At 42.8% G+C, this 26,170-nt stretch overlaps 1 protein-coding gene across 1 annotated transcript in view; it reads left to right on the forward strand.

The window, feature by feature from the left end:
- The window catches only part of ubac2 (UBA domain containing 2), a 189,419-nt gene that overhangs the window by 157,115 nt on the left and 6,134 nt on the right, over positions 1-26,170 (forward strand). The window contains exon 8 of the mRNA XM_059970503.1: positions 25,030-25,149. Within this exon, the coding sequence (XP_059826486.1) occupies positions 25,030-25,149 (120 nt within the window). The remainder of the gene's footprint in view (positions 1-25,029; positions 25,150-26,170) is intronic.

A 26,170-nucleotide genomic window follows, 5' to 3' on the forward strand; every position in this document is an offset into this window, starting at 1 on the left:
TTGAGCCTGAACAATCACACAAAACCAAAACACAGGATTTCACATCCTTCTTCACAATCACAAATGGCCACAAATACATCTATCACAATAAGATCACAGTGTCATTGTACAACAAAATCATTCAGCAGTGAACAATTTTCCAGGAGCCAGCTCTCTTCCCCCATCCCCCAAGATGAACTCTTCCACTGTGCTAGGACTGAGCATGTGCCACCACAAACAGGAACCTTTCTGCAGGCACCCCACCCATCAGTCAGGTCACCGCCCTGAATCTGGAGGCAACAGCAACCAGGCTGTGTCGAAGGATGTCCCTGCCCTGGAGCATGCAAGTACAAACAAAAGTGCCCATGCTGCGCATTAGCTCGGCGTGTGCACCCAGTAAGCATAATGCCAGCACTGCCAGGCAGGGATAATGAGAATTGCAGGGCTTATGGTGGGGCGAGGAGGGGAAGAAACTACTTGTAGCCGACCCGCTCTGTCACAAAACGTGTCAAAGGTGATGGGCAGAAGGCATAAAAATTGTTTTGAGAGGGATAATGAATGGCAGAGCAGACTCACTGACCTGCTTCTGTTTCTATGTCTTATGAATGAAAAGGTTGACATGCCTTTTCATTCAGTTTGTGGCATCTTCAACTGGATTGCAGTCCACTCGATATCAGCTGGACATCGTGGATTTGTGTGTTGCAGCCCCTGAAAGGCCTTAAATTCACAACCTTCTCAGTAAACTGCTCGGCATCCAATGGCTGGTTAACAGAGGAAGACGCAGTGCCCACAGTAAACGAGTGCAACAGTGTTGGCTTAATTCCTGACCAAATCTTCCAACTGACTTTGGTGAAACTGGAGGTTAGCACAATCATCAGCCAATTGTCTTGGATATATTTAATGCCAAAGATCAGTTTACACTAAAATCTATTTTAGTGTTAGTAATTGTAAGGTAGTCTTCAATAAACAAAATCGATAGATACATTGTTTCTTATTAGGCAAGACCATTACAAAAGCCGACCAACGGCTTGATGAAAGGAACTTCTTTCAAGGCTCTGGCCCCCTTTTATAATAGTCTTGGCTAATAAGAAACAGAGCAGTGACACAGATGTCCTTTTTGGCAAGCTTTCACAACTGATGTGCCATAGGTAAAGTATTACCAACTTACAGCACAAACGAGACATGGTATTTCCTTTCAGAGCGTCATGAAGTGCTCTTGCTTCAAAAACAACAATTAAATTTTAGACTTAGACGTCTAAGAGGCCCTTAAAAAGAACTCTTCAAAAACAAAAAAAAACTAATACAGCATTATTGTTTGGCAAAATTATCAAGGCAATATTCAGGTTATTACTTGACTATTCATAAGGCAGAGATAGATAGATAAACAAGTAAGGAAGTGAAAAGTTACTGCAGGTAAAGTAGCAAGCAGATTGAGGTCAGCTGTAGTTTTGTAGAACAGTGGGGCAAGCTGGCAAACTGAATGACCGACTCTGATGAAAGAGATTCTGTAGATGCTGAAAATCTGGAACAATGCATGCAAAATACTGGAGGAACTCAACAGGTCAGACAGCATCTAAGCCAACCCTTATGACTGATTCATGTCTTTACAATATCTCTTGGGCACCAGTGTCAAAATTTGTTCTGCATTGCTTTTACCTTGGGGCAGACTAAAAAGTTGTAGCATAAAGGAAGGTTTTCCATAGGAATCTGGTTGGCAAACTTTCAGACCATTTCTGCACTTTCTCAATTGACCTTTGTTTTCTTCATTTCATATTCAGTAATATGTCAATGCTCTTGCAAGTGCAGTCTTTGTAGCGGGTGTCTGAAACACTTGACAGCTGGCCCAGGAGATCAAGAGGTGTGATGCTGCATTAAACTGCTATGGGTGTGATCCATCCGATATCTGTTATTTATCTTGTTACTGCTGATTTGTATTTTTCAATTTCAGTTAGATAAATGAATATTGAAATGAGGAAAGCTCATAGAATCAAATAGCTTAGAAGGAAACCCTTTGGCCTGTCAAAATTATGTTATCCCTGAAGGAGTAACTTTTACTGATGTGCTGGTTCTCTTACTCTTATCCATCGCTAACATTTACAAAAGCTGATCTTCCCTCATAAAGTACTAGAACAGATTATTTTTGAGAGCACCTTGCTTCAGTCTGGAAGCCCCATGCAGGGCCCAGAGGATGAAATACATCCAGAATATGAGGAGGTCATTTAACAACTTTTAGTTATAGCATGGATTCTTTTTTTGTTTAATCAGTCTGCTGAGCTTAGTCTCACATTTTTTTGATAACTTTTCCAAACAGAACTCAATATGTCTTAGTTTTTTAGTCCCCAAACTTGCTAACTATTCAGGGGAAGGAGCCCAATATTTCCACAATCCTTTGCTTGAGGAGGTGCTTCCTAATGGAGCTATGGTTTAACAAGTTACATCTGCCCATTGAGTTGATAAGAATCTGTGTTCAAGTTCAACTCCAGAGACGTGAGCACATAGTCTCACATCTGCCATTCCAGTACTGTATTGAGGGAGTTCTGTACTGTCAGAGGTGCCATCTTCGGATGAAAATTAAGCCAAGCCCTGGATTCTGTCTTGAGTGGATTTAAAAGAGTAAATAGTGCCTATTTGAAGAAAAGCTGTTAAGATTATTTTGTCTTTATCACTTCACTGTTTTTGCGACCTCATCAATCATAAATATGAATTGACTGTAATTTGCTTCATACAAGAAAGGCATTCTTATAAACGATGTTTAGATCTGTGTTTTCCTTTCATCTGTGGCAGGTGTAAGCAATCTGCAGCATCTAGTCTCACTTTTAGACTTAAGTTCGGCTGTCAGCTCTAGACAACACACAGAAGTGTGATCAATAAGGTGCCAACCACTGTACTCCCATGATTGTGTAGCCAAGATTCCATCAAACTCATAGTTTGCTGATGAAACCACAATTGTAGGCTGTATCTTGGGTAATGATGAGTCTGAGTACAGAGAAGAAATTAAGAACCTGGTGGCACAGTGCGAAGACAATAACCTATCCCTCAACGTCAGCAAGATGAAGGAATTGGTTGTTGACTTCAGAAGGAGTAGCGGACCGCATTACCCCATCTACATCGGTGGTGTGCAAGTGGAACAGGTCAAAAGCTTTAAGTTTCTAGGTGTGAATATCACAAATGACCTGACTTGGTCTAACCAAGCAGAGTCCACTGCCAAGAAAGCCCACTAGCACCTTTACTTCCTGAGAAAGCTGAAAAAATTTGGCCTGTCTCCTAAAACCTTCACTAATTTTTATAGATGCACTGTAGAAAGCATTCTTCTAGGGTGCATCACAGCCTGAAGTTGTCCTGTCCAAGACTGGAAGAAGCTGCAGAAGATCATGAACATAGCCCAGCACATCACACAAACCAATCTTCCATCCTTGGACTCACTTTACACCGCACGCTGTCAGAACAGTGCTGCCAGGATAATCAAGGACACGACCCACCCAGCCAACACACTTTTTGTCCCTCTTCCCTCCAGGGGAAAGTTCAGGAGCATGAAGATTTGTACGGCCAGATTTGGGAACAGCTTCTTTCTAACTGTGATAAGACTGATGAATGGATCCTGACTTGGATCTGGGCCGTACCTTCCAAATATCCGGACCTGACTTGCACTACCTTACTTTCCCTTTTCTATTTTCTAATTATGATTTATAATTTAAATTTTTTATTATATTTACTTTGATTTGTACTCCAGGGAGCACGAAGCGCAGAATCAAATATCATTGTGATGTTTGTACGCTCTGGTATCACTTGTATGGTGACAATAAAGTATATGTTAAGAGTTCCATCCGAAAGCTCTTCTGCTTTCAGTATCTATCAAGCAAGCTTTGACCATGTCATTCAGGAGTCTTGCAGTCATTTTTGTTTTGTGGAGTCAGTGGAGGGGAAGTGACGCAGGGCTGGGTGTCAGTACTGATCTGAACTCCAGTCTGTGTTGGTCTTTGCCCTCTTCTCAAAGGGCCAACTTCTTGATAGCAGCCCCATCTCTCCAGCTCCTGCAGCCTGCACATTGCATGATGGACAAAGTCAGCGGTGGCAAAGCTATGGCATATGTACCCAAGATAGTATGCAAAAAAATTCTGTTGTCACAGGTTGTTTAGTGCCACCATTCCCATAATAAAAAAAATACACAATGATAATCTTCACTACCAAATAAACCAACAAATCATTATGAATTAAAGAAAAGATTTCCTTCATTTGTCACACATACATCAAAATATATAGTGAAATGCATCAATACCTAACATTTCAGAGGATGTGCTGTGGGCACCATACTTTTGGTGCCCACATAGTATGCCCACAACTTACTAACCTTTTCTAACACGTACATCTTTAGAAAGTGGGATGAAACCAGAGCAGCCGGAGGACACTTGCACAGTCACGGTGCAAACATACAGACATTATTGTGAATTGAATCCCGATCACTAGCACAGTAAAGCGTAACTATGCTACCATGCAGACTGATTGTAAATGAAGTAAATTATGCTATTGTTAAATTATTTTTAAAAGTTTAATATTAATATATTTTGAGCAGGTTTTCTAAAATGCTTCATTTATTTCAAACTGTTTCTGTTTGTACTTTAATAGTAAAACAATGAATACACTGTAAATAAGCAGCAAGGCTAATCTTTTTTCCTCAAAAATATTCATAATTATTGTTAGTAATTCATTCATCAGTGACTGTGCTCAAAATTGCAATGGCAGGCAACAGAGTTTTTAGATGATTATCACAATTTGTGTACTTGCTCTCAGAAAGATTTGGCACTCCTGGACTGAGGTGTGGGACCTTGGGCTGCACCAAATTGTGACCAGGTAACAGGTCTCCTTTCAACTGCTGCTACGTAGCTTGGGCACCTGGATGGAGGGTGAGGTATAGAAAGAAGGGAAATGGAAACTGCAAGGGAAGAAGGGGATAGAGTCACACTCACAATACTCTCTTCTGCAGCCTTTTTGCTTCACAATTCCCCTCTTCTTCCACCTCCCTCTTCTGACCTTCACTTCCCCCTCTTCTCCCACCCTCTCCTACCACCTCTTCTTCCACCTCTCTTCCTTCAATCACCTCCTCTCCCTCCTTCCCCCAATGCCCTTTCTACTCCAAATCCTCACCCTCCCTCAAATCTTCCTAACTCCCCCTGCTCCCCACAGTTCCCACTCACCCAGCTACCCTTCTCCAAACTCCTATTCTCTCCCTGTAACTCCTCTTCTTTCTTCCCCGACTCCCCCTCTCTTTTCCCCTCTTCGCCTTAATTCCCCAACCCCTACTCTTTCCCTCCTAACCACTTCTCTCTTCACCCTCTAACCCGTCTCTTACTCCACACTACCCTCTCTTACTCCACTACAACCTCTTGCCCCACTCCCCCTTGCCATTCTCCCCCCTCTTGTTGCCTACTCTGCTCTCTCACCCCATTCCACCCTCTCTTACCCCTTTCACACCCCTCGTCCCCTCCTGCCTCTTTCACCCCATGCCCCTCTTTCCCGCCTCGTTGCTTCACACCATCTGTTGCCCCACTCCCCCCTCTCTTACCCCACTCCCTCTCTTATTCCCCTTCTCTCTCATCCAGCACACCCCAAACCCTTTCCCACCTTATCCCCACTCCTCCCAGTTCTTGTTTCTCTCTCCACGCTTACTTAAGAATAATTCACATACAAGAACATCCAGATCCCTCTGTGCCACAGCATCCTACAGTCACTCACCACTTAAAAACACAGCCTTCAATGATGGAAGTTCACCTTCTGAGTTATCACCATCTTGCAGCATAACCTCTTAATGGTGGGGAAGGTTATCCCTATTATAGAGCTAGCTGAGTCTTAGAACCGTTTGCAATCCTGTGCTTTGGAGCTTCTGGTAAGATGGCAGAGTACCTGTATGCAGTAGCTTCTATGGGGCCAGCCAAAGGTATCATTGTCTTTCTTGGGCATTTTTTTTATGATCGCAAGAACCTGTTGGACATTAAGAACTTAAAGTACCATAGGTCTATAATCCCATCAGCAAGTTGCTCGTCGGCACAGGAACTGAAGGACCTCGCGAACTATGTGACTATCTACGAGAAGGCTCTCGGTACAAGAAGGGAGTGTGCAGTCTAACAGCGAGTAATTGTCTTAGTCACTTTTCTTGAGATTGCAAGACCATGTTGGATGTTGGCAACGTGTAACACTGCAAGTTCGGTTCGTTGGTGTATTACTGAGACTGACAGCAAGGGAGCTGCGTGGCCTCGGTCAAAGCAAAGACTCGGCTTCAAGCCGTGGTGTTACTCATTTGCAGATGGAGAGAAGAATCAGAGTTGGTGTCGAGGTCTGTGTGGCAGGACGTCCAAGTTGGAGTCCGTGCTCTCCCGGTGTTCACTTGGCAGAAGAGAAGCTGTATTGTGTTCGGCTACAACGTTCACAGACTCGGAGACTTGGACTCTTTTTTTGTTTGACTGTATGTTACTGCTATCTTATACGTGCTGTATGTGCCTTGTACTGTGTGCACTGTGCTTCGCACCTTGGCCGTGGAGTATACCATTGATTTATTGGGCTGCATTCATGTTAGTCATGAATAACAATTAACCACCCCTTCAATTTAAACCACACTGTTTTTGTAATCGGCCAGAATACTGTCCACCACATGTGGTTAGAAATTTGGAAAAGTCTTTGGTGACATAACGAAATCTCCTCAAACTCCTACTGGTCTGCCTTCTTTGTAATTGCATCAATGTATTGGGGCCAAGTCGGATCCTCCAAAATGTTGACAGCCAGGAACTTAAAAGCTCCTTACGTTTGTGTAATGAAAATGTGGTGTCTGGTGTTGGTGCCAGACTTTACAGCACTCAGTGCTATATTGCATTAACCATGTAAAACAGCTGTGGTGTGAAGTGCGAGGATACAGAAGAGTTAAAAGGTCTGTAAACATCAGTAAGCATGCTGTACATGGTAATACAATTCTCCAGTGCATCTCTCATTTTATCCAGGCATTGAAATGGTAGTTATATGCAATGTGGCTGTGCAAAGATGCTGTGTTTCTGACAGAATTTATAAAATTATTCTAGTTGTGTGATCTCTTGGGCCTCAACCTCTAGGAATGAGTTCTTTGCCTGAAAGGACAAGATAACAGATTGAATTTTAAATGTGAACTTGCCTATTTATGAAACACACACACACTCACACTCACACTCTGTTGGAAGAACTCAGCAGGCCAGGCAGCATCTGTGGAAAAGAGTACATTTGATGTTTTGGACCAAGATTGGCTGGCCTGCTGAGTTCCTCTAGCATTTTGTGCGAGTAGCTTGAATTTCCAGCGTCTGCAGATTCTCTCTATTTTGATTTGCCTTTTTATGTAAAGGCTGAAGATTACTCTGTGACCTAGATTTTATAGGTGTAAACTAACACTAAGATTTTCTGTGCAGTACATTCTCAGAAGAGGGATTTTTGAAGTACTCAATGTCAGTAAAACATCATTAAACTGTAATTAATTGTCAGCACAATTCATTTTGCACAACCTTTGGAAAACGAGTTTCTTGACAGTAACAGCATTGTGTTTGTCACAGTGCATAGCTACAAGAACTAAATAGTCCTTCCGTTACAGTAGTTACCTTTTGCTAAAGGGTTGTCCATAAAGCCATACAACACAGAAACAGGCCCTTCAGCCCAACTGGTTCATGCTGACCAAGATTCCCATCTAAGCTGGTATCATTTATCTACATATGGCCCATATCTCTCTAAAACAGGGGTTCCCAAACTACTTAATCCCACAGACTCTTACCATTAACCAAAGGGTCTGTAGACTCCAGGTTGGGAATCCTCTGCTTTAAAGCTTTGCTATCCATGTACTTGTTGTCCCAGTGCCTTTTAAATGTTAATGTACCTGCTTCAACCACTTCTTGAGAAAGCACATTCCATATCCTGAGTCCTCTCTGGTTGAAAAAGTTGCCACTTGCTCCTTTTAAATCGCTCCACTTTAATCTTAACCCTGTGTCCTTTAGTCTTTGATATCACAACCCTGGGAGTAAAACTGTGTGCATTCACATTATCTATGTCCCTCATGATTTTAGACACCTCTATATAGTCAACTCCTATTCTCCTACGCTTCAGTGAATAAAGACCCAACTTACCCAACCTTATTCCATAACTTATATTCCTTGAGTCCTAGCAACATCATGGTTAAGTCTTCTCTGCACTCTTTCCAGCTCAGTAGCATCTTCCCTTTAGTGGGGTGATCAAAACTAAACACGATATTTCAAATGTGGCCTCAGCAATACCTTCCACACATGAAACATAACATCCCAACCTCTATACTCAGTGCTCTGCTGATGAAAGTCCTCCAACATCAGCATTGTTACATAAGTTACACGTCATGAAAATAGTCAATTCCTCCCAACCAGTCCATTAGTCCATTTATGCCGCACCCTAGCCCCATTACCCCCTGCTTCCTTATCTATCAATCAATGTAACCCCATATTCCCTGTCCCCTCGTGTTCTCGCAAACATTAGGGTTGCGCTTCCAATGGCATAAGAAATTAAAATTGTTTTGCCGTTTCCATCTCAGCACTTTTCCAGCATTATTCCCATATCCTCAATTTCCATCATTCTCTGTTTGGAATGGACCTTAATACGAATCTGAAGTAGAGCATAATAAAGTTCATCACCCCACTGAGTGAAGAAATATTGCCAGCCTTCCTCTTATTCTCAAGCTGTATCTCTGTACACAGTTTCCTCAGTTTTGTTCCTGCATTTTACTGTCAAACCAAGCTAGAATTAAGTTTTAATGAGATCTTCTCTCATAACAAACACAGTTCCAAAGATTACAGGACTGCAGTTCAAGTCCACTCAATTTCCTCCTATACAGCAAAGCCACCATCTCTGGAAACAATCTAATAAATTCTTACAGCATCCTCTACGGTATGTATATTCTTTCTTCAGCACTGAAAACCAGATTGTACAGGATACTCCAGATATGATCTCATCGCAGCCCAATTCACTTATAATAGAATATCTTTATTTCTGTAATCAAATCCTCTTGTGATAAAGCTTCTAATCACTTACATCCAATAACTTATGTACAAGCATATCTACCCTCTAAACATCAATACTCCCAAATCTCTCAACAAAAGGCATACTCTTGAAACATCAGCTAGATTGCAACAAGTTAGCCTGAGCAAAAATTGTTTTTCTGACGTTCTCTGTGAAATACCCAATGCAACCTTGTCCTAATTCAATTAAAAAAATGAATCAATAGCTTTAGTGACCGGATTTTTTTTAGCATGATGTTGATTAAATATTCAGCTTTCTCGTTGCTCATTGCAGTACCAATTTTTTTTAATTGGTAGGTTATCACTTTTCAAAAAGCAGAATTTGCATAATGTATAAGATCAAATGTCCCTGAAGGCATGATCATTTAAATGTACTCTGCTTTTTTTTCAGTTTCCAGCTATACTACTGCACCAAAGTGGATGGCCTTGCATTTTTCCACATTATATTCCCTCTGCTAGGTTTTTTTTCCACTCACTGTCTGTCTATAGCCTCCTGAACCTTCTTTAAATCCTGTTCTTTGCTCACAATTGCATCTTAATTTGCCCTAAAATGAATTGTTGATGTGGATTGTGAATAGCTGGGGCCCATGCTCTGAGCTCTGCCATATCCCACTGTCAAGGTCTGCTCATCTGAGAAGGATGTGTTTATTCTTCACTTTCTGCATAATAACCAATTTTCAATTCCAGTCTATGCATTATCTCTAATTCCACTTGTTAACCAACCCATCCTTGTGAGACCTGCTTGAAAGCCTTCTGAAATCCAAATACGCTCCATTAACTGGTTCCCCCATTTAAAGAACTTAGATAGGTTATTTTAGTGTGAATTACTTTTCATACGCCTATGCTGTCTCTGCTCAATCCTATTAATCCATTTAAAAGTTGTTATGAACCCCGTAACTGGGTTACTTACCAGCAAAGATAGAGGCATCCGTTGGAGTCTGGTGATACTATTTTTAACAGTATTTATTAGCAAAAATACACAAAAATAATATCAATGCAAATATACAGGTAATATACGTCGTCAATACTAAACCTGAAAGTGCGGGTATAATAATAATCAATAAGAAATAAGCTCTATCGTTGTCTAGGGGATAATGAATTGTCCGATGGAAATATAAAGTTCGTTTCAGTTCACACAGGCTGCTATCGTTTGTTTGTCGCTGTGTTACAATTGTTGGAGAGAGAGAGAGAAATAGAAGAATAACTTGCCGACTTTCCTTGGTACGATCTTGATCCGTATCTGTCCTTTAGCTAGACCATTCCGTGGAGGACTCGCCACCCAGGCAAGGATGGACACACACACAAGCCCCCCACCGGTCTTGTACGTTTCTCCTGGCGTGTCTGAGGGGTGTTCCCCAGACCCCTCTTTTAGCCTCACTCACGGGGTCTCAAATGTCAATCAGGTTAGGATGATTCAATCCCTCAACGAGATCACTCTGGTTGTCCCCTGAGGGGTTTCAATGAATAGAACAGTACTCAATACACAATTCCTTCTCCAAGAGACAATAGCAGTAATCAGTGGTCCCGTTCTGCTTGAGTCAGGAGACATTCCACCTTGTTGTGTATTGGTCTCAGACCCGAAATAATAGTGATCCTGCGATTCTCAAAAAGGAGGGGGCGACTTTGTACCCTAAGGCCCCTCAGAATTGCTCCACATTCGTAACAAAGTGTTCTATCATTGTATCCTTTATTTTGAATTTTAGCATTTTCACAACTACTGACATTGGGTTTCCAGGTCAGATATTCCTTGTTTCCTCTCTCCTTCCTCTCTCAAATAGCTTAGCCACATGTGCCACCTTACAATCAGAATTTACAAAAACTTGGAAGGAGTGTGAGCTGCATGGTAGCGTAGCAGTTAGCACAATGCTTTACAGTGCCAGAAATCAGCCGTCAGTGTTCAATTCCTGTCGCTGACTGAGGACTTTGTACATTCCCCCCATGAACTAATGGATTTTCTCCTGGTGCTCCAGTTTCCTCCAACATGTGGGTTAGGGTTAGTAAGTTGTGGAATTGTTATGTTGGTGCCAGGAGCATGGCGACAAGTACAGGCTGCCCCAGCACATCTTCGGACTGCATTGGTCATTGAAGCAAACGACAAATTTCACTGAATGTTTTGATGTCATCATCATCATCATTACGTGTTGTGTCTTAGGATGATCATATGATTGTTCTTGGCAAATTTTTCTACAGAAGCGGTCTGCCATTGCCTTCTGGACAGTGTCTTTACAAGACGGGTGACCCCAGCCATTATCAGTACTCTTCAGAAACTGCCTGGCGTCAGTGGTCGCATAACCAGGACCTGTGATAAGCACCAGCTGTTCATACTATCATCCACTACCTGCTTCCGTGGCTTCACATGATACTTATTGGTGGGGGGGGGGGGGCAGTGCTAAGCAGATGCTACACTTTGCCCAAGGTTGTCCTGCAGGTTAGCAGAGGGAAGAAGTGCTTTACACCTCCTTTTGTAGAGATATATCTCCACCCTGCCACCCATGTTTTGACATATGTATGTCAAATAAAGCTAATCTCTTAACATAGCAGCCTAAGCATTCATTATTTGTAAAGGCAACTTGAAATCAGTTCCTTGGCACTTAATACAATTCAAGCTCATCAATTTCACTATCTCTTTTGTCTTTCAGTTCCTCACCCTCATTGACAGGAACTCCGTGTCCAAGAGTTTTTATATGCTTCTCAGAAATCAGACACAAAACAATTATTCAATTCATCTGCCATTCCCTTATTCAACTTCATAAATGCTAATTCCTTTTCAGTATTCTCTCAACCAAACACAATCAGCTTATTGTCATCCCTTCGTTGCTTCCTCTATTTAGATTTAAAATTTTTATATTGGTTATATTAAGTTTTATATTGAATACATCACTTTCAAACTCAGTGCAAAATTCATATTATAATCACACCCCCCAAAGCCTCTTGCAGTCTCCCCTAAAATGAAACTATGCTGTCTCTTCATCTACGTCCTGTGGGAGTGGATTCCATGTTCTGGGTAAACAAGTTTCTCCTGAATTCTTTATTAGATTTCTTGATGGTTATATTATAATGAAGACCTCTTATGTTGCTGTTCTCCAGAAGTGGAAATATTTCAGAACATCTTCACACCATGTCTTACTTGCACCACATCAGTCTCCTTAGTATCAACAGCATATGGAATATAACCAGAAAATCCCTCAGCAGGATGGAGATTTCGTGCAGAATTTGGAAAATTTTTGTAACGCTTGGGGCTATCGGCGTTTGTTGTCTGGGGGAAAAGTCAAGTCAAGTCACTTTTATTGTCATTTCAACCATAACTGCTGGTACAGTACATAGTAAAAATGAGGCAACGTTTTTCAGGACCATGGTGTTACATGACACAGTACAAAAACTAGACTGAACTACGTAAAAAAACAACAGAGGAAAAAAAAACACACAACTACACGAGACTACAGACCTACCCAGGACTGCATAAAGTGCACTAAACAGTGCAGGCATTACAATAAATAATAAACAGGACAATAGGGCAGTAAGGTGTCAGTCCAGGCTTTGGGTATTGAGGAATCTGATAGTTTGAGGGAAGAAACTATTACATAGTCTGGTCGTGAGAGCCCGAATGCTTTGGTGCCTTTTCCCAGACAGCAGGAAGGAGAAGAGTTTGTATGAGGGCTGCATAAGGTCCTTCATAATGCTGTTTGCTTTGCGGATGTAGCGTGTAGTGTAAATGTCCGTGATAGCAGGAAGAGAGACCCCGATGACCTTCTCAGCTGACCTCACTATCCACTGCAGGGTCTTGCGATCTGAGATGGTGCAATTTCCAAACCAGGCAGTGATGCAGCTGCTCAGGATGCTCTCAGTACAACCTCTGTAGAATGTGATGAGGATGGGGGATGGGAGATGGATTTTCCTCAGCCTTTGCAGAAAGTAGAGACGCTGTTGGGCTTTCTTTGCGATGGAGCTGGTGTTGAGGGACCGACCAGGTGAGATTCTCCACCAGGTGAACACCAAGAAATTTCGTGCTCTTAATGATCTCTACCGAAGACCTGTCGATGTTCAGTGGGGAGTGGTCACTCTGTGCCCTCCTGAAGTCAACAACCATCTCTTTTGTATTGTTCACATTAAGAGACAGGTTGTTGGCTCTGCACCAGTCCGTTAGCTGCTGCACCTCCTCTCTAAGCTGACTCGTCATTCTTGCTGATGAGACCCACCATGGTCGTGTCATCGGCGAACTTGATAGAACCATAGAACATTCCAGCACAGAAACAGGCCTTTTGGCCCTTCTTGGCTGTGCCGAACCATTTTTCTGCCTAGTCCCACTGACCTGCACCTGGGCCATATCCCTCCATACCCCTCTCATCCATATACTTGTGCAAGTTTTTCTTAAATGTCAAAAGTGAGCCCACATTCACCACTTCATCTGGCAGCTCATTCCACACTCCCACCACTCTCTGTGTGAAGAAGCCCCCCCCCCAATGTTCCCTTTAAACTTTTCCCCCTTCATCCTTAATCCATGCCCTCTGTTTTTTTTTCTCCCCTGACCTCAGTGGAAAAAGCCTGCTTGCATTCACTCTATCTATACCTGTCATAATTTTATACACCTCTATCAAATCACCCCTCATTCTTCTACACTCCAGGGAATAAAGTCCTAACCTATTCAACCTTTCTCTGTAACTCAGTTTATCAAGTCCCGGCAACATCCTTGTAAACCTTCTCTGCACTCTTTCAGAATCAGACTTTAATCGCCAAGTACCTGTGCACATACAAGGAATTTACTTTCAGCAGATGTTGTCTCTCTGCTCATAACAATAATAATGATAAATATAAATGAACCTTATTAATATCCTTCCTGTAATTAGGTGACCAAAACTGCACACAATACTCCAAATTCAGTCTCACCAATGTCTTATACAGCCTCACCATTACATTCCAACTCTTATACTCAATACTTTGATTTATAAAGGCCAATGTGCCAAAAACTCCCTTTACAATCCTATCTACTTGTGATGCCACTTTTAGGGAATTATGTATCTGTACTCCCAGATCCCTCTGTTCTACTGCACTCCTCAGTGTCCTACCATTTACCTTGTACATTCTACCTTGGTTTGACCTTCCGAAGTGCAATACCTCACACTTGTCCGCATTAAACTCCATCTGCCATTTTTCAGCCCATTCCTCCAACTGGTCCAAATCCCTCTGCAAGCTTTGAAAACCTTCCTCACTGTCCACTACACCTCCAGTCTTTGTATCATCAGCAAATTTACTGATCCAGTTTGCCACATTATCATCCAGTTCATTGATATAGATGACAAATAACAATGGACCCAGCACTGATCCCTGTGGCACACCACTAGTCACAGGCCTCCACTCAGAGTAGCAATCCTCCACTACCACTCTCTGGCTTCTTCCATTGAGCCAATGTCTAATCCAATTTACTACCTCTCCATGTATACCTAGCGACTGAATCTTCCTAACTAACCTCCCATGCGGGACCTTGTCAAAGGCCTTACTGAAGTCCATGTATACAACATCCACTGCCTTCCTTTCATCCACTTTCCTGGTAACATCCTCAAAAAATTAGATTGGTTAAACATGACCTACCATGCACAAAGCCATGCTGACTTTTTCTAATAAGTCCCTGTCTATCCAAATACTTGTAGATCCTATCTCTTAGTATTCCTTCCAATAATTTACCTACTACCGATGTCAAACTTACCGGCCTATAATTTCCCGGCTTACTTTTTGAGCCTTTTTTTAAATAACGGAACTACTTGAGCTATCCTCCAATCCTCTGGCACCTGACCCGTGGATATCAACATTTTAAATATTTCTGCCAGGGTCCCTGCAATTTCAACACTAGTCTCCTTCAAGGTCCAAGGGAATACCCTGTCAGGTCCTGGGGATTTATCTATTCTGATTTTCCTCAAGACAGCAAGCACCTCCTCCTCTCCAATCTGTATAAGTTCCATGACCCCCCCTATTTGTTTGCCTTGTTTCCATAGACTCCATTCCAGTTTCCTTAGTAAATACAGATGCAAAAAAACCATTTAATATCTCTCCCATTTCTTTTGGTTCCATACATAGCCGACCACTCTAATCTTCAAGAAGACCAATTTTATCCCTTACTATCCTTTTGCTCTTAACATACCTGTAGAAGCTCTTAGGATTATCCTTCACCCTGACTGTCAAAGCAACCTCATGTCTTCTTTTAGCCCTCCTGATTTCTTTCTTAAGTATTTTTCTTACTCTTTTTATACTCCTCAAGCATCTTATTTCCTCCCTGTTGCCTACACATTATCCATCTCTTTCTCTTTATCAGAGTTCCAATATCCCTCGAGAACCAAGGTTCCTTATTCTTATTGATGATGTGGTTCGAGCTGTGTGTTGCAACACAGTCTTGGGTCAGCAGAGTGAACAACAGTAGACTGAGCACACAACCCTGGGGGGTCCCCGTGCTCAGTGTGATGGTGTTGGAGATGCTGCTCCCGATCCGGACTGACTGAGGACTCCCAGTCAGGAAGTCTAGGATCCAGTTGCAGAGAGAGGTGTTCAGGCCCAATAGGTTCAGCTTTCCAATCAGGTGCTGAGGAATGATTGTATTGAATGCTGAACTGAAATGTGTGAACAGCATTCAAATGTATGTGTTTTTATTGTCCAGGTGGGTTAGGGCCAGGTGGAAGGTGGTGGCAATGGTGTCATCTGTTGAGTGGTTGGGACGGTATGCAAACTGCAGGGTCTTGATGTGCCTCATGACGAGCCTCTCGAAACATTCATGATGATGGATGTGAGTGCAACGGGATGGTACCGGTAGTTGTTGAAGCAGGACACTGAAGACTTCTTCAGCACAGGGACGATGGTGGTGGCCTTGAAGCACGTTGGAATGGTGGCGCTGCTCAGGGAGATGTTGAAGATGTCAGTGAGAACATCTCCCAGCTGGTCTGCACATCCTCTGAACACTCTGCCAGGAATATTGTCTGGTCTTGCAGCCTTCCACAGGTTGACCCTGCAGAGAGTTTTCTTCATATCAGCATAGAAGTTATTCAGCCCATCTGGGAGGGAGGCATCACCAGCACAGGCAGGTGATGTTGTCCTCTAGTTAGTGATATCCTGTATGCCCTTCCACATGCGCCACATATTGCCGCTGTCCTAGAAATGGCCGTGGATTCGCTGGGCGTGTGCACGCTTTGCCTCTCTGATGGCCCGGGACAGTTTGGCCCTCGAGGTTGTTAGGACTGTCTTGTCACCTGCTCTGAAGGCGGCATCATGGGTCCTCAGCAGCACACACACCTCCGCGGTCATCCATGGCTTCTGGTTGTCCTGATGGTCTTGAACACAGTGATGTCATCAATGCACTTGTTGATGTAGCCAGTCACTGATGAGGATGAGTACTCCTCTAAGCTGGTAGGGTCGCCATCAGTTGCAGCCTCCCTGAACATGTGCCAATCAGTGTACTCAAAACAGTATTGAAGAACAGAGATGGCTCCTACTGTCCAGGTTTTCACCTGCTTCTGAACTGGTCAGGAGCATCTGACGAGCGGTCTGTATGCTGGGATTAGCATAACAGAGATGTGGTCTGAGTAACTGGGGTGGGGGCGGGGCTCCATCTAGTATGCATTGGGGATGTTTGTATAAACGAGGTCCAATGCGTTTGCCCCTCTCGTTGCAAAGTCCACATGCTGATGGAATCTGGGGAGCACTGACTTGAGATTCGCATGGTTGAAATCTCCGGCGAAAATAAATAATCCATCAGGGTGTGCGTTGTGCACTAATAACCCCATACAGTTCACAGAGCGCCTCCTTAGCATCAGCGCTGGGAGGAATGTACTATAAGGACAGTGGTGAAATCCCATGGTAAATAAAATGGTCTGCATCTAACAGTCACAAACTCCACTAGCGATGAGCAGTAACTGGAGACTAGCACAGAGTTTCTTGTACCATTCCGTGTTGAGGTGTACTAACATGGCTCCATTAGGAGTTTGTGGACTAAAAGACATAGGAGCAGAATAAGGCTATTTGGCCCATCAAGTCTGCTCCACCATTTCATCATGGCTGATCCATTTCCCTCTTAACCCCATTCTCCTGCCTTTTCTCCATAACCTTTCCTGCCCTGACTAACCGCCTTAAATGCACCCAGTGACTTGGCCTCCACAGACACCTATGGCTACAAATTCCATGGATTTACCATCCTGCGGCTAAAGAAATTCCTCATCCTCTTTGGACATCCCTCTGTTTTGAGGCTGCGTCCTTTGGTCCAAGAGTTCCCCCACCAAAGGAACTACCCTCTTCACATCCATTCTAACTAGGACTTTCAACATTCAATGGGTTTTAATGAGATCCCCCCCTCATTCTCCTAAATTCCATTGAGTACAGGCACAGAACCATCAAGATAACCCTTTCATTCCTGGAATCATTCTCATGAACCTCCTCTGAACCATCCCCAATGTCAGCATATCCTTTCTGAAATGAGGGGCCCAGAACAGTTCACAATACTCCCAAGTAAGACCTCACTGGTGCTTTATACAGCCTTAGCATAACATTCTTACTTTTATATACTAGTCCTCCTGAAATGAATGGTAGCATTGCATTTGCCTTCCTCATCACTGATTCAACCTGCAAATTAACCTTTAAGGAACCCTGCACATTTTTCTCCATTTAGAAAATAGTCACTGCTTTTATTTCTTATCCCAAAGTGCATGACCATACACTTTCCTGGCACTGTTTTCCAACTGCTACCCATTTGCCCATACTCCTCATCTGTCTGAGTCTTTCTACAGCCTCTCTGCTTTCTCAACACTATCTGCCCTTCCACCTATCTTCATATTATCCACAAACCTAGCCACGAAGCCATCAATTTCATTATCCAAGTCATTGGCATGCGACGTGATAAGAAGCAGTTCCAATACAGACCCCTGTAGAACACCACTAGTCACTGGAAGCCAATCAAAAGGGGATCCCTTTATTCTTACTCTTTGCCTCCTGCCAATCAGCCAATGTTCTATCCATGCTAGTATCTTTCCTCTAATACCCCAGGCTCTCGTATAGCAGCCTCAAGTATGGCACCTTTTCAAGGGCCTTTTGAAAATTCAAATACACAACATCAGCTGATTTTCCTTTGTCTATCCTGCATGTTACTTTTTCAAAGAATTCTAAAAGATCTGTCAGGCAAGATTTTCCCTTAAGAAAACTATGCGGACTTTAGTCTATTGTGTCATGTACCTCCCAAGTACTCTGAAACCAAATCCTTAATGATAAACTCCAACATCTTCCCAACCACTGAGATCAGGCTAACTGGCCTATAATGTCCTTTCTTCTGCCTCCTCCCTTTCTTGAAGAGTGGAGTGACATTTGCAATTTTCCAATTCAGTGGAACCACGCCAGAATCTATCGATTCTTGAAAGATCATTACTGATCCCTTCGCAATCTCTTCAATTACCTCATTTTGAACCCTGGGGTGTAGTCCATCAAGACCAGGTGACTTACCTACCTTCAGCCCTTTCAGTTTCCCAAGCCCTATCTCCCTAATAATAGCAATTGCATTCACTTCTGTCCCTGAACACTTTTGAACTTCCTTCTGGCATACTACTAGTGAATTCCACAGTGAAGACAGATGCAAAATACTCGATTATCAGAGGAGATTTGATATGTCATCAGACTCTTACTAATATCTACTGATAGACTCTGGAGAGCATTCTGACTGGCTGCATCACTATCGGGTGTGGAGGCTTCAGTGCACAAGATTGGTAAAAGCTGCAGAGAGTTGTAAACTCAGCCTGCTCTGGCACGAACTCTAGCCTCCCCACCATAGAGGTACAGGGGTCTGAAGATGCACTCACAATGTTTTAGGAACAGCTTCTTCCCCTCCACCATTGGATTTCTGAACGGTCCATGATCCCATAAACACCACCTCACTTTTGTGCTCTCTTTTTGTACTTTATATATTCTCATTGTAATTGATAGTAATTTTTATGTATTGCATTGCACTACTGCTGCAAAACAACAAATTTCATGAGATGTCAGTGATTTTAAAAAATTGATTTTGATTCTGATTCTGAAAAGTATGCAGTTGAAATTCAGCCAGCTATCAGTCTGGGCGTGAAGGTGATTTTCTGACCTCTGTCTGATATCCAATGTGCAATCTTGTTTTATTTCAATAAAGAGATGAATCAATAGCAGGAGTGACCTGTTTTTTTTCTACCATAATGCTGATTAAATGTTCAGCTTTCCTGTTACTCATGGCAGTTCCAAAGATTGTTGTTAATTTTCAATTTGACACTTTTCAAAGAAACAAGATTTGACCAATGTGTGAGATAAAACGACCTTAAAGACATTTGCCATTTTTACTTTCATTGGCACTTTACATCGCTTCCTTATATATCAGTATTGTAATCAGTGGTAGGTCTGAGGTTTTCACTTTACTTTCAGAATATTGCTGAATTCTTGTAAACAATAATGTGATTAAAAAAAACAAGATAAAATCCCTCTCCTATGTCATCAGTGATGAAGTTGAGAAAGGAGGAATGAGTAATTTTTAAACTGAATGATAATACTTAATGTCTACGTAAGCTTTATAGGAATGCAGCAAGCCATAAGATATAGGAGCAGAATTGGGTCATTTGGCCCACCAAGCATTGCACTGCACCTTCTCTTTAACTGTAATTCTTTATTGTGTGTTTTGTGGTAATGAATTGATCTGTATGAATGGTGTGCAAGACAAGACTTTTATTATACCCCAGCACACATGACAATAATAAACCAATGCTTTTAATCCCCCCTCCCCCATCAATCAAGAGCCTACCAATCTCTTGCCTTAAATGCACCCAGCGACTTGGCCTTCACCTCCCTCTGTGGCACCAAACTCCAGATTCATCACCCTTTGGTTAAAGAAAATCCTCCTCATCTCACTTTATTCTGAGGTTGTTCCCTCAGATCCTAGACTCATGTGGAAACATCTTCTCCATGTCCACTCTCTCCAGGCCTTCAGTATTCAGTAGGCTTCAGTCAGATTCCCCTCGTGCTTCTGAATTCCACTGAGTACAGGCCCAGAGCCATCAAACACTTCTCATACTTTAACCCTTTCATGAGCCCTGTCACACTCATCTCAATTGTAGGCAATTGCTTTGAGATGCTGGTTAAAGCCTACATCTGCAGAATGCTACCACCCACAATGGACCCCTACAAATTACCTATCGATGGAACCTGTGTACCGATGATGCCATAGCCACAGCTCTACACATTGTCCTCACTCACTTCGAGAAGAGGGATACATACGTTAGAATGCTGCTCCTGGACTACAGTTCAACATTCTACGCCATAATTCCCTCTAGACTTGACAGGAAGTTCAGAGAACTTGGCCTGCACCCCACGTTGTGCAGCTGGATCCTAGAGTTCCTATTGGATTGCTGACAGGAGGTAAGGATGGGCTCCCTCACCTCTTCTTCTCTGACCCACAGCTGTACTGCCAGACACAGCTCCAATCTGCTGATCAAATTTGCAGGTGACACGACTTTAATTGGCCTTACTTCTAGTGGTAATGAGACAGCCTACAGAGAAGAGGTTGACACTCTGACACAGTGGTACCTGGATAACAACCTCACCCTCAATGTCCAAAAGAGCTGATTGTGGATTACAGGAGGAATGGAGACAGGCTCAGCCCAATCAACATTAATGGGTCTGCAGTTGAGAGGGTGATTAGTTTCAGTTCCTCGGTATACACAGCACCGATGATCTCACCTGAACTGTACACACCGGCTTTATGGCAAAAAAAACACAACAGTGTCTCTTCCACCTGCATGAACCCCCAAGTCCTCAAGACTTTCTACAGAGGCATTGAGAGCATACTGACTGTCTGTATCACCACCTGGTACGGGAACTGCACCAACCTTGATTGCCGGGCACTGCAGAGAGTGGTACGGACAGCCCAGCACATCGGTGGAGGTGAACTTCCTTCCATTGAGGACATTTATAGCAGCAGGTGCAGGAAGAAGTCCTGGAAGATCATTGGGGACACCAGTAACCCCAACCATAAACTGTTCCAGCTGCCTCTATCTGGCAAACACTACTGTAGCAGTAAAGCCAGGACCTACATTCTATGGGATAGCTTCTTTCTACAGGCCATCACACGTTTAAATTCACGTGTCTGTACATTGTAGCTGAGTCATAATGCAAAGATTTTTACTCCCTCACATTGTAAGATTTAAATAAATTCTAAATTCATTTCCGGAATCATTCTCATAAACCTCCTCTGAACCCGCCAAAAAGATCAGCACATCCTTTATGAATTTTAACTTTTTTTCAGCTTTTTGGCTATGTTCCAAATATCTCCTTGCCATATCAAATTTTGCTTGACCACTCCCCGTGAAGTAACATGGATCTGTTAGTTGCTTCACAGTAATTTGCAGGTGCCAGGATGAATGCCTGCCCACAGAAAATATGGATGATGATGGTTCCTTTCAGTCAGTTAGTGGGGTTTGATATGTGTGTCCTGGGGTGGCTGTACAGGCCGATCCTTGACAGGCACTGCTTGCCATATACTTGGCAGGGGAGGCCTGGAGGGGCAGCAGAGGCAGAAGCTCTGTTGTTGTGCTTCCTGTGCCTTTCCTCTGTTGCCTCTATGAGCTTGTTCTCAGCAGCATCCACACCTTTTCTGATGGCGTCCCTCCACTGTGAGCAATCTTGAGCCAGATCCTCTCATGCTGATGGGACAATGTCAGCTTTCTTGAGGCTCCTGTGCAGGACATCCTTGTACCGTAGTTGCTGACCTCCTCGTTTCCGGCTGCCACTGGACAGTTGGCCGTACAAGATGCCCTTGGGCAGTCTTCAGTCAGGCATTCTGACAACATGTACTGCCCAGCGCAGTTGGGCTGACATCACCAAGGTTGAAACTGCTGACATTCCGGCTCGAGAGAGGATCTCGGTATTGGAGACCTTGTCTCGCCAGGTCATCTTCATCAGAGAACATAGGTGATGCTGCTGCAGTTGGTCAAACTGACGTAAGTAACTCTGATATGGGTACCACATCTCACATCCGTATAGCAAGGCTGATATAACAATGGCCATGTATATCTTGCACCTGGTGGCCAACCTGATGTTCTGTGACCAAACTCGATCTTTCAGCTGACCAAAGGCAAAGCAGGCTTTTCTGGTTCTTAACTCAACTTCTATATCCAGAGAAGCTGAGGATGTTATTGTGCTGCCCAGGTTGCAAAACTTGTTGACAGCATTGAGACGAGTGTCATCAATGAGGACAGTTGGTTGTTTGTAGCTTGAGCCAGGAGCCGGTTGGTACAAAACTTGTGTCTTTTTCAGACTGATTGTCAGTCCGAAGCTTTTGGCTGCACTGGCAAGTGACTGGTGATCTCCTGTAAATCTTCGAGAGAGTGGGCAACCAGTGCACAGTCATCAGCAAACTGTAGCTCATGCACCACAATGTCCCCGACTTTTGTTTTTGCTGTCAGTCTTGCTACTTTGAGGAGCCCGTCATCAACCCTCATTTGTAGGAAGACCTCTGACTTCAGGTCTGATGTGGCATCCTGAAGAACAGCAGTGAAGAATAGTCCAAACAGAGTAGGAGCCAAAACACAGGCCTGTTTTACACCGTTGCTGATGGGAAATGGGTCTGACAACTCGCCACACATGTTGATGCGGCCTTCCATGCCTCCGTGTAACTGACGGATGATGTTGGTTAGGTGTGGGGGGCAACCAAATTTTAGTAGGAGCTTCCACAGGCCATCTCTACCAAAGGTGTCACACGCTTTGGTTAGATCAGCAAATGTGATATAGAGACTTCTCTGCTGTTCAACACATTTCTCTTGGAGCTGCCTCAGTGAGAAGATCACGTCCACGGTACTACGGCCTGTTCAAAAACCACACTGGCTTTTTGGAAGGATGTTGTCACTGATGTTGGACACCAAGCGTCTAAGGATGATCTTCGTGAGGCATTTTCCCACAACTGACAGAAGAGAGATGCCACGGTAATTATTGCAGTCTCTTTTGCCTCCCTTGTTCTCGTAGATGGTTACAATTAATGTGTCTTTAAAGTCTTGTGGTAGTTCTTGCCACAACTTTGTGAACAGGTGGCGCAGGCATGATGTCAGTGTGATACCACCATACTGGTAGATCTCGGCTGCGATACTATCAGACCTTGGTGTTTTGTTGGGTTTTAGCTGTTTGATGGCTTTGATGACCTCGTGAAGAGTAGAGGGAGCATCTAGCTCGAACAGTATGGGTCGAGGGTGTACTCTGCCCGGTGCTTCATCAGTACTGCATGTGTGGAGTTCGCACACTTTCCCTATGATCGTGTGGGTTTTCCCTGGGTGCTTCAGTTGTGATTTTGTTGGAGATTTGGCTGCTGCAAGTTGCCCCTAGTGGGTAAATGTGTGGTAGAATCTGAGGGGAGTTGATGCAGGAAGAATAAAAAGGGAATAGCGCAAGGTTAGTGTAAATGTTGATATGGTTGGCACAGCCTGACATTACCTCAATGGGCTGAAGGGCCTGTTTCTGTGCTATACCTCTTTATGACTATTTTGGTTTAGGGGATATGGAAAGAATGGTGAATATCACAGGAGAGCCCAACTTTAAATACATGGATGGAAATTACAATGGACATTTACAAAATGGAGAAGATAACAGCATCTGTTAATCATAAGCTGGAACAATTTGATTCATACTGGGAAAAATGGTTTAACTACATAATGCCTCATAGGCCTGATTTTATTCTCACAAATCAATATGTTGTAAAAAAAAAAATCACTCCCTACTTGTACATAGTTTTTTTTCCTTTTGCTTGTTTTTTCTTTCCACTCTTTTCTATAAGTGTATACCTCCGATAATACTTTGTGGAGATTTGTGATACATATGATATATATGTACAATGTCTGAAATAGATCTAATGGAAATGTTTGTTTGATGATGAACTTCATTAAAAAATAAATTACAAAATCAAGGGAAGAATGGGGAAAAATATTTAATCGTCTCCATTAGACCATTCACTTGTGCTTCAGTAACTGTATATCACAATTTGGCATCATTGAATGATCCAGCACAAATAAGGACCTTGCTCCTCATCACGTCAGTGCCAGTATTTCTCCTTACCCACACCACCAAGTCTAATTTCACTCTTCCACACAATCCCCCATCGCTCTCTAAAACGATTTCATGAACGTCACTCAACAAGGGGTTGGAACTCAGAATTTCACCTTTTAACCAGGCTTTATTCTAAAAAACATCCTAACCTCCCCTTCTTGTGCTATGCAAATGTTAGACGTGTGCCTGCTTTTTAGCCATTTGTTCAGAGTTATCACATTTAATAATCTTGAGCACCTTTAACAACTCATAACCTTCACAGTTAAAATTATGTTGATATTTCATTCCTCTGTATTGGCAGGGATCCAAAATTCACAAATTCTTGTAACTTCTTTGTTCCATTTCTCCTCAGGCCTTCTCACTTTTCTGAGTCAAATACACTTATTGCATAAGGCATAAAGCCGTAAACTTTCACTTAGACGAGACTGATCCAGCTGGGAGAACTTAATTAAAATGGTGAAACCCATTTCGCCATTACAGCTGCTCCCTTTTTGCACAACACGTATATTTTCTTTTCCCTCTGTCATAGCAATTTATGTCTTTTAAATACTGCACAATAATTAAAATATAATGAGTCGTAAGTTACAAAATATTCATTCAATAGGAGGTAGTACTCTGTAATTTTGTTTTCAACTGGGTTAACAGTTGTTTCTTGCTATTTGGTCTTCATTTTAAGGAGCTTAGAAATTGTTTCACTTCCTTAAGCTTAAATTTTCTTCTTGACTGTGTGGCAAGAACGCAGCAAGCGGCAACCTTCGAGTACTTATTATATCTCATTGTTGAGCTTTGTAATACCATAACATCTGCCTCATGAAAAGAAAACACTACCTCGTGACATGCCGGTTCAAAATGCATCGGCCTTGCAGGCAAAAAAGAATTGTAAGAGTTGATTTACTGGGTTTATTGAGTGAAATCTGTAAAATTTCTTTGCAATTTCCAGGGTGGTTTGATCAACTGGGAGAGGCTGTTCCCTCAAATGCGCAACAGATTTAATGCTCATGATCGACAAGACAGTGGTTTGAATAGCCCTTCACCGAGTGCTCCAGTTTCAGAAGAACAGGTAGGCATTTCCATGGCATAAAGTCATAACTTTTTTTAAAACTTGCATGCATGTATATCAATAAGCTTGAAAGAATAAAGAGAAAATTTACAGAGATGTTGCCGGGACTTGAGGGCCTGAGTTACGAAGAAAGGTTGGACAGTTTGGACTTTATTCTCTGGAGCAAAGGAGATCTTATAGAGGAATTATGAGGGTTATAGATAGGGTAAATGCTTGCAGGCCTTTTCCCCTCAGAATGAATGAAATGAGAAGTAGAGGTCATTAGATTCAGGGTGAAAAGTGAAATAACTAAGGGGAATCTGAGGCAAAATTTCTTCACTCAGAGAATAATGCGAGTGTGGAGCGAGCTGGCAGTGGCGAAGCAGTTGATGCAGGTTTGGTTGTAACACTTAAGAGAAATGTGGAATGTTACATGGATGAGAGGAGTATGAAAAGCTATGGTCCGCAAAAAGATGGATGGGACTAGGCAGGAAACATGGCTGGCATGGACTAGATGGGCCAAAGAGCCTTTATCTATATTGTAGTACTCTATGACTATGACTCATTCACTCGCAGTATTAGCCATTTGTTTCTGCTGTATCACTTTTCCACTGATCAGTCCTCTTCTACATACAGTATGTGAAGGTTCTTTGAGAAAAGTGTGGAAAAAGGTATAAATCCAAAACAAAATCAGAAAATTCTGGCATTTCAGCCAGTCAGGCAGCATTCATAGAGAGGCCAGAATAATATTACAATTTCAGGAGAGTAGCGTTTTATCAGAACTGGATTTAGATACAGCAAGTACCAGTCTTCATTCCTCCCTCAGCTGCAGTCACTTCCATGAAGATGTTGTGCCGACCTTTTACCCTACTCCAGGATTATTCTATCACATCTCTCCCATATAGCCCTCCAATTTTCTTTCATCTATGTGCTTATCGAGGAGTCTCTTAAATGTCTCTAACGTATCTGTCTACCAGCACTGCTGGCAGTCCCTTGCACACATCCACCATTCTGTGTGTTAAAAAAAACTACCTCCGACATC

The sequence above is a fragment of the Hypanus sabinus genome, chromosome 5 (genome assembly GCF_030144855.1).
Source record: "Hypanus sabinus isolate sHypSab1 chromosome 5, sHypSab1.hap1, whole genome shotgun sequence".
NCBI classification, from domain to species: domain Eukaryota; kingdom Metazoa; phylum Chordata; class Chondrichthyes; order Myliobatiformes; family Dasyatidae; genus Hypanus; species Hypanus sabinus.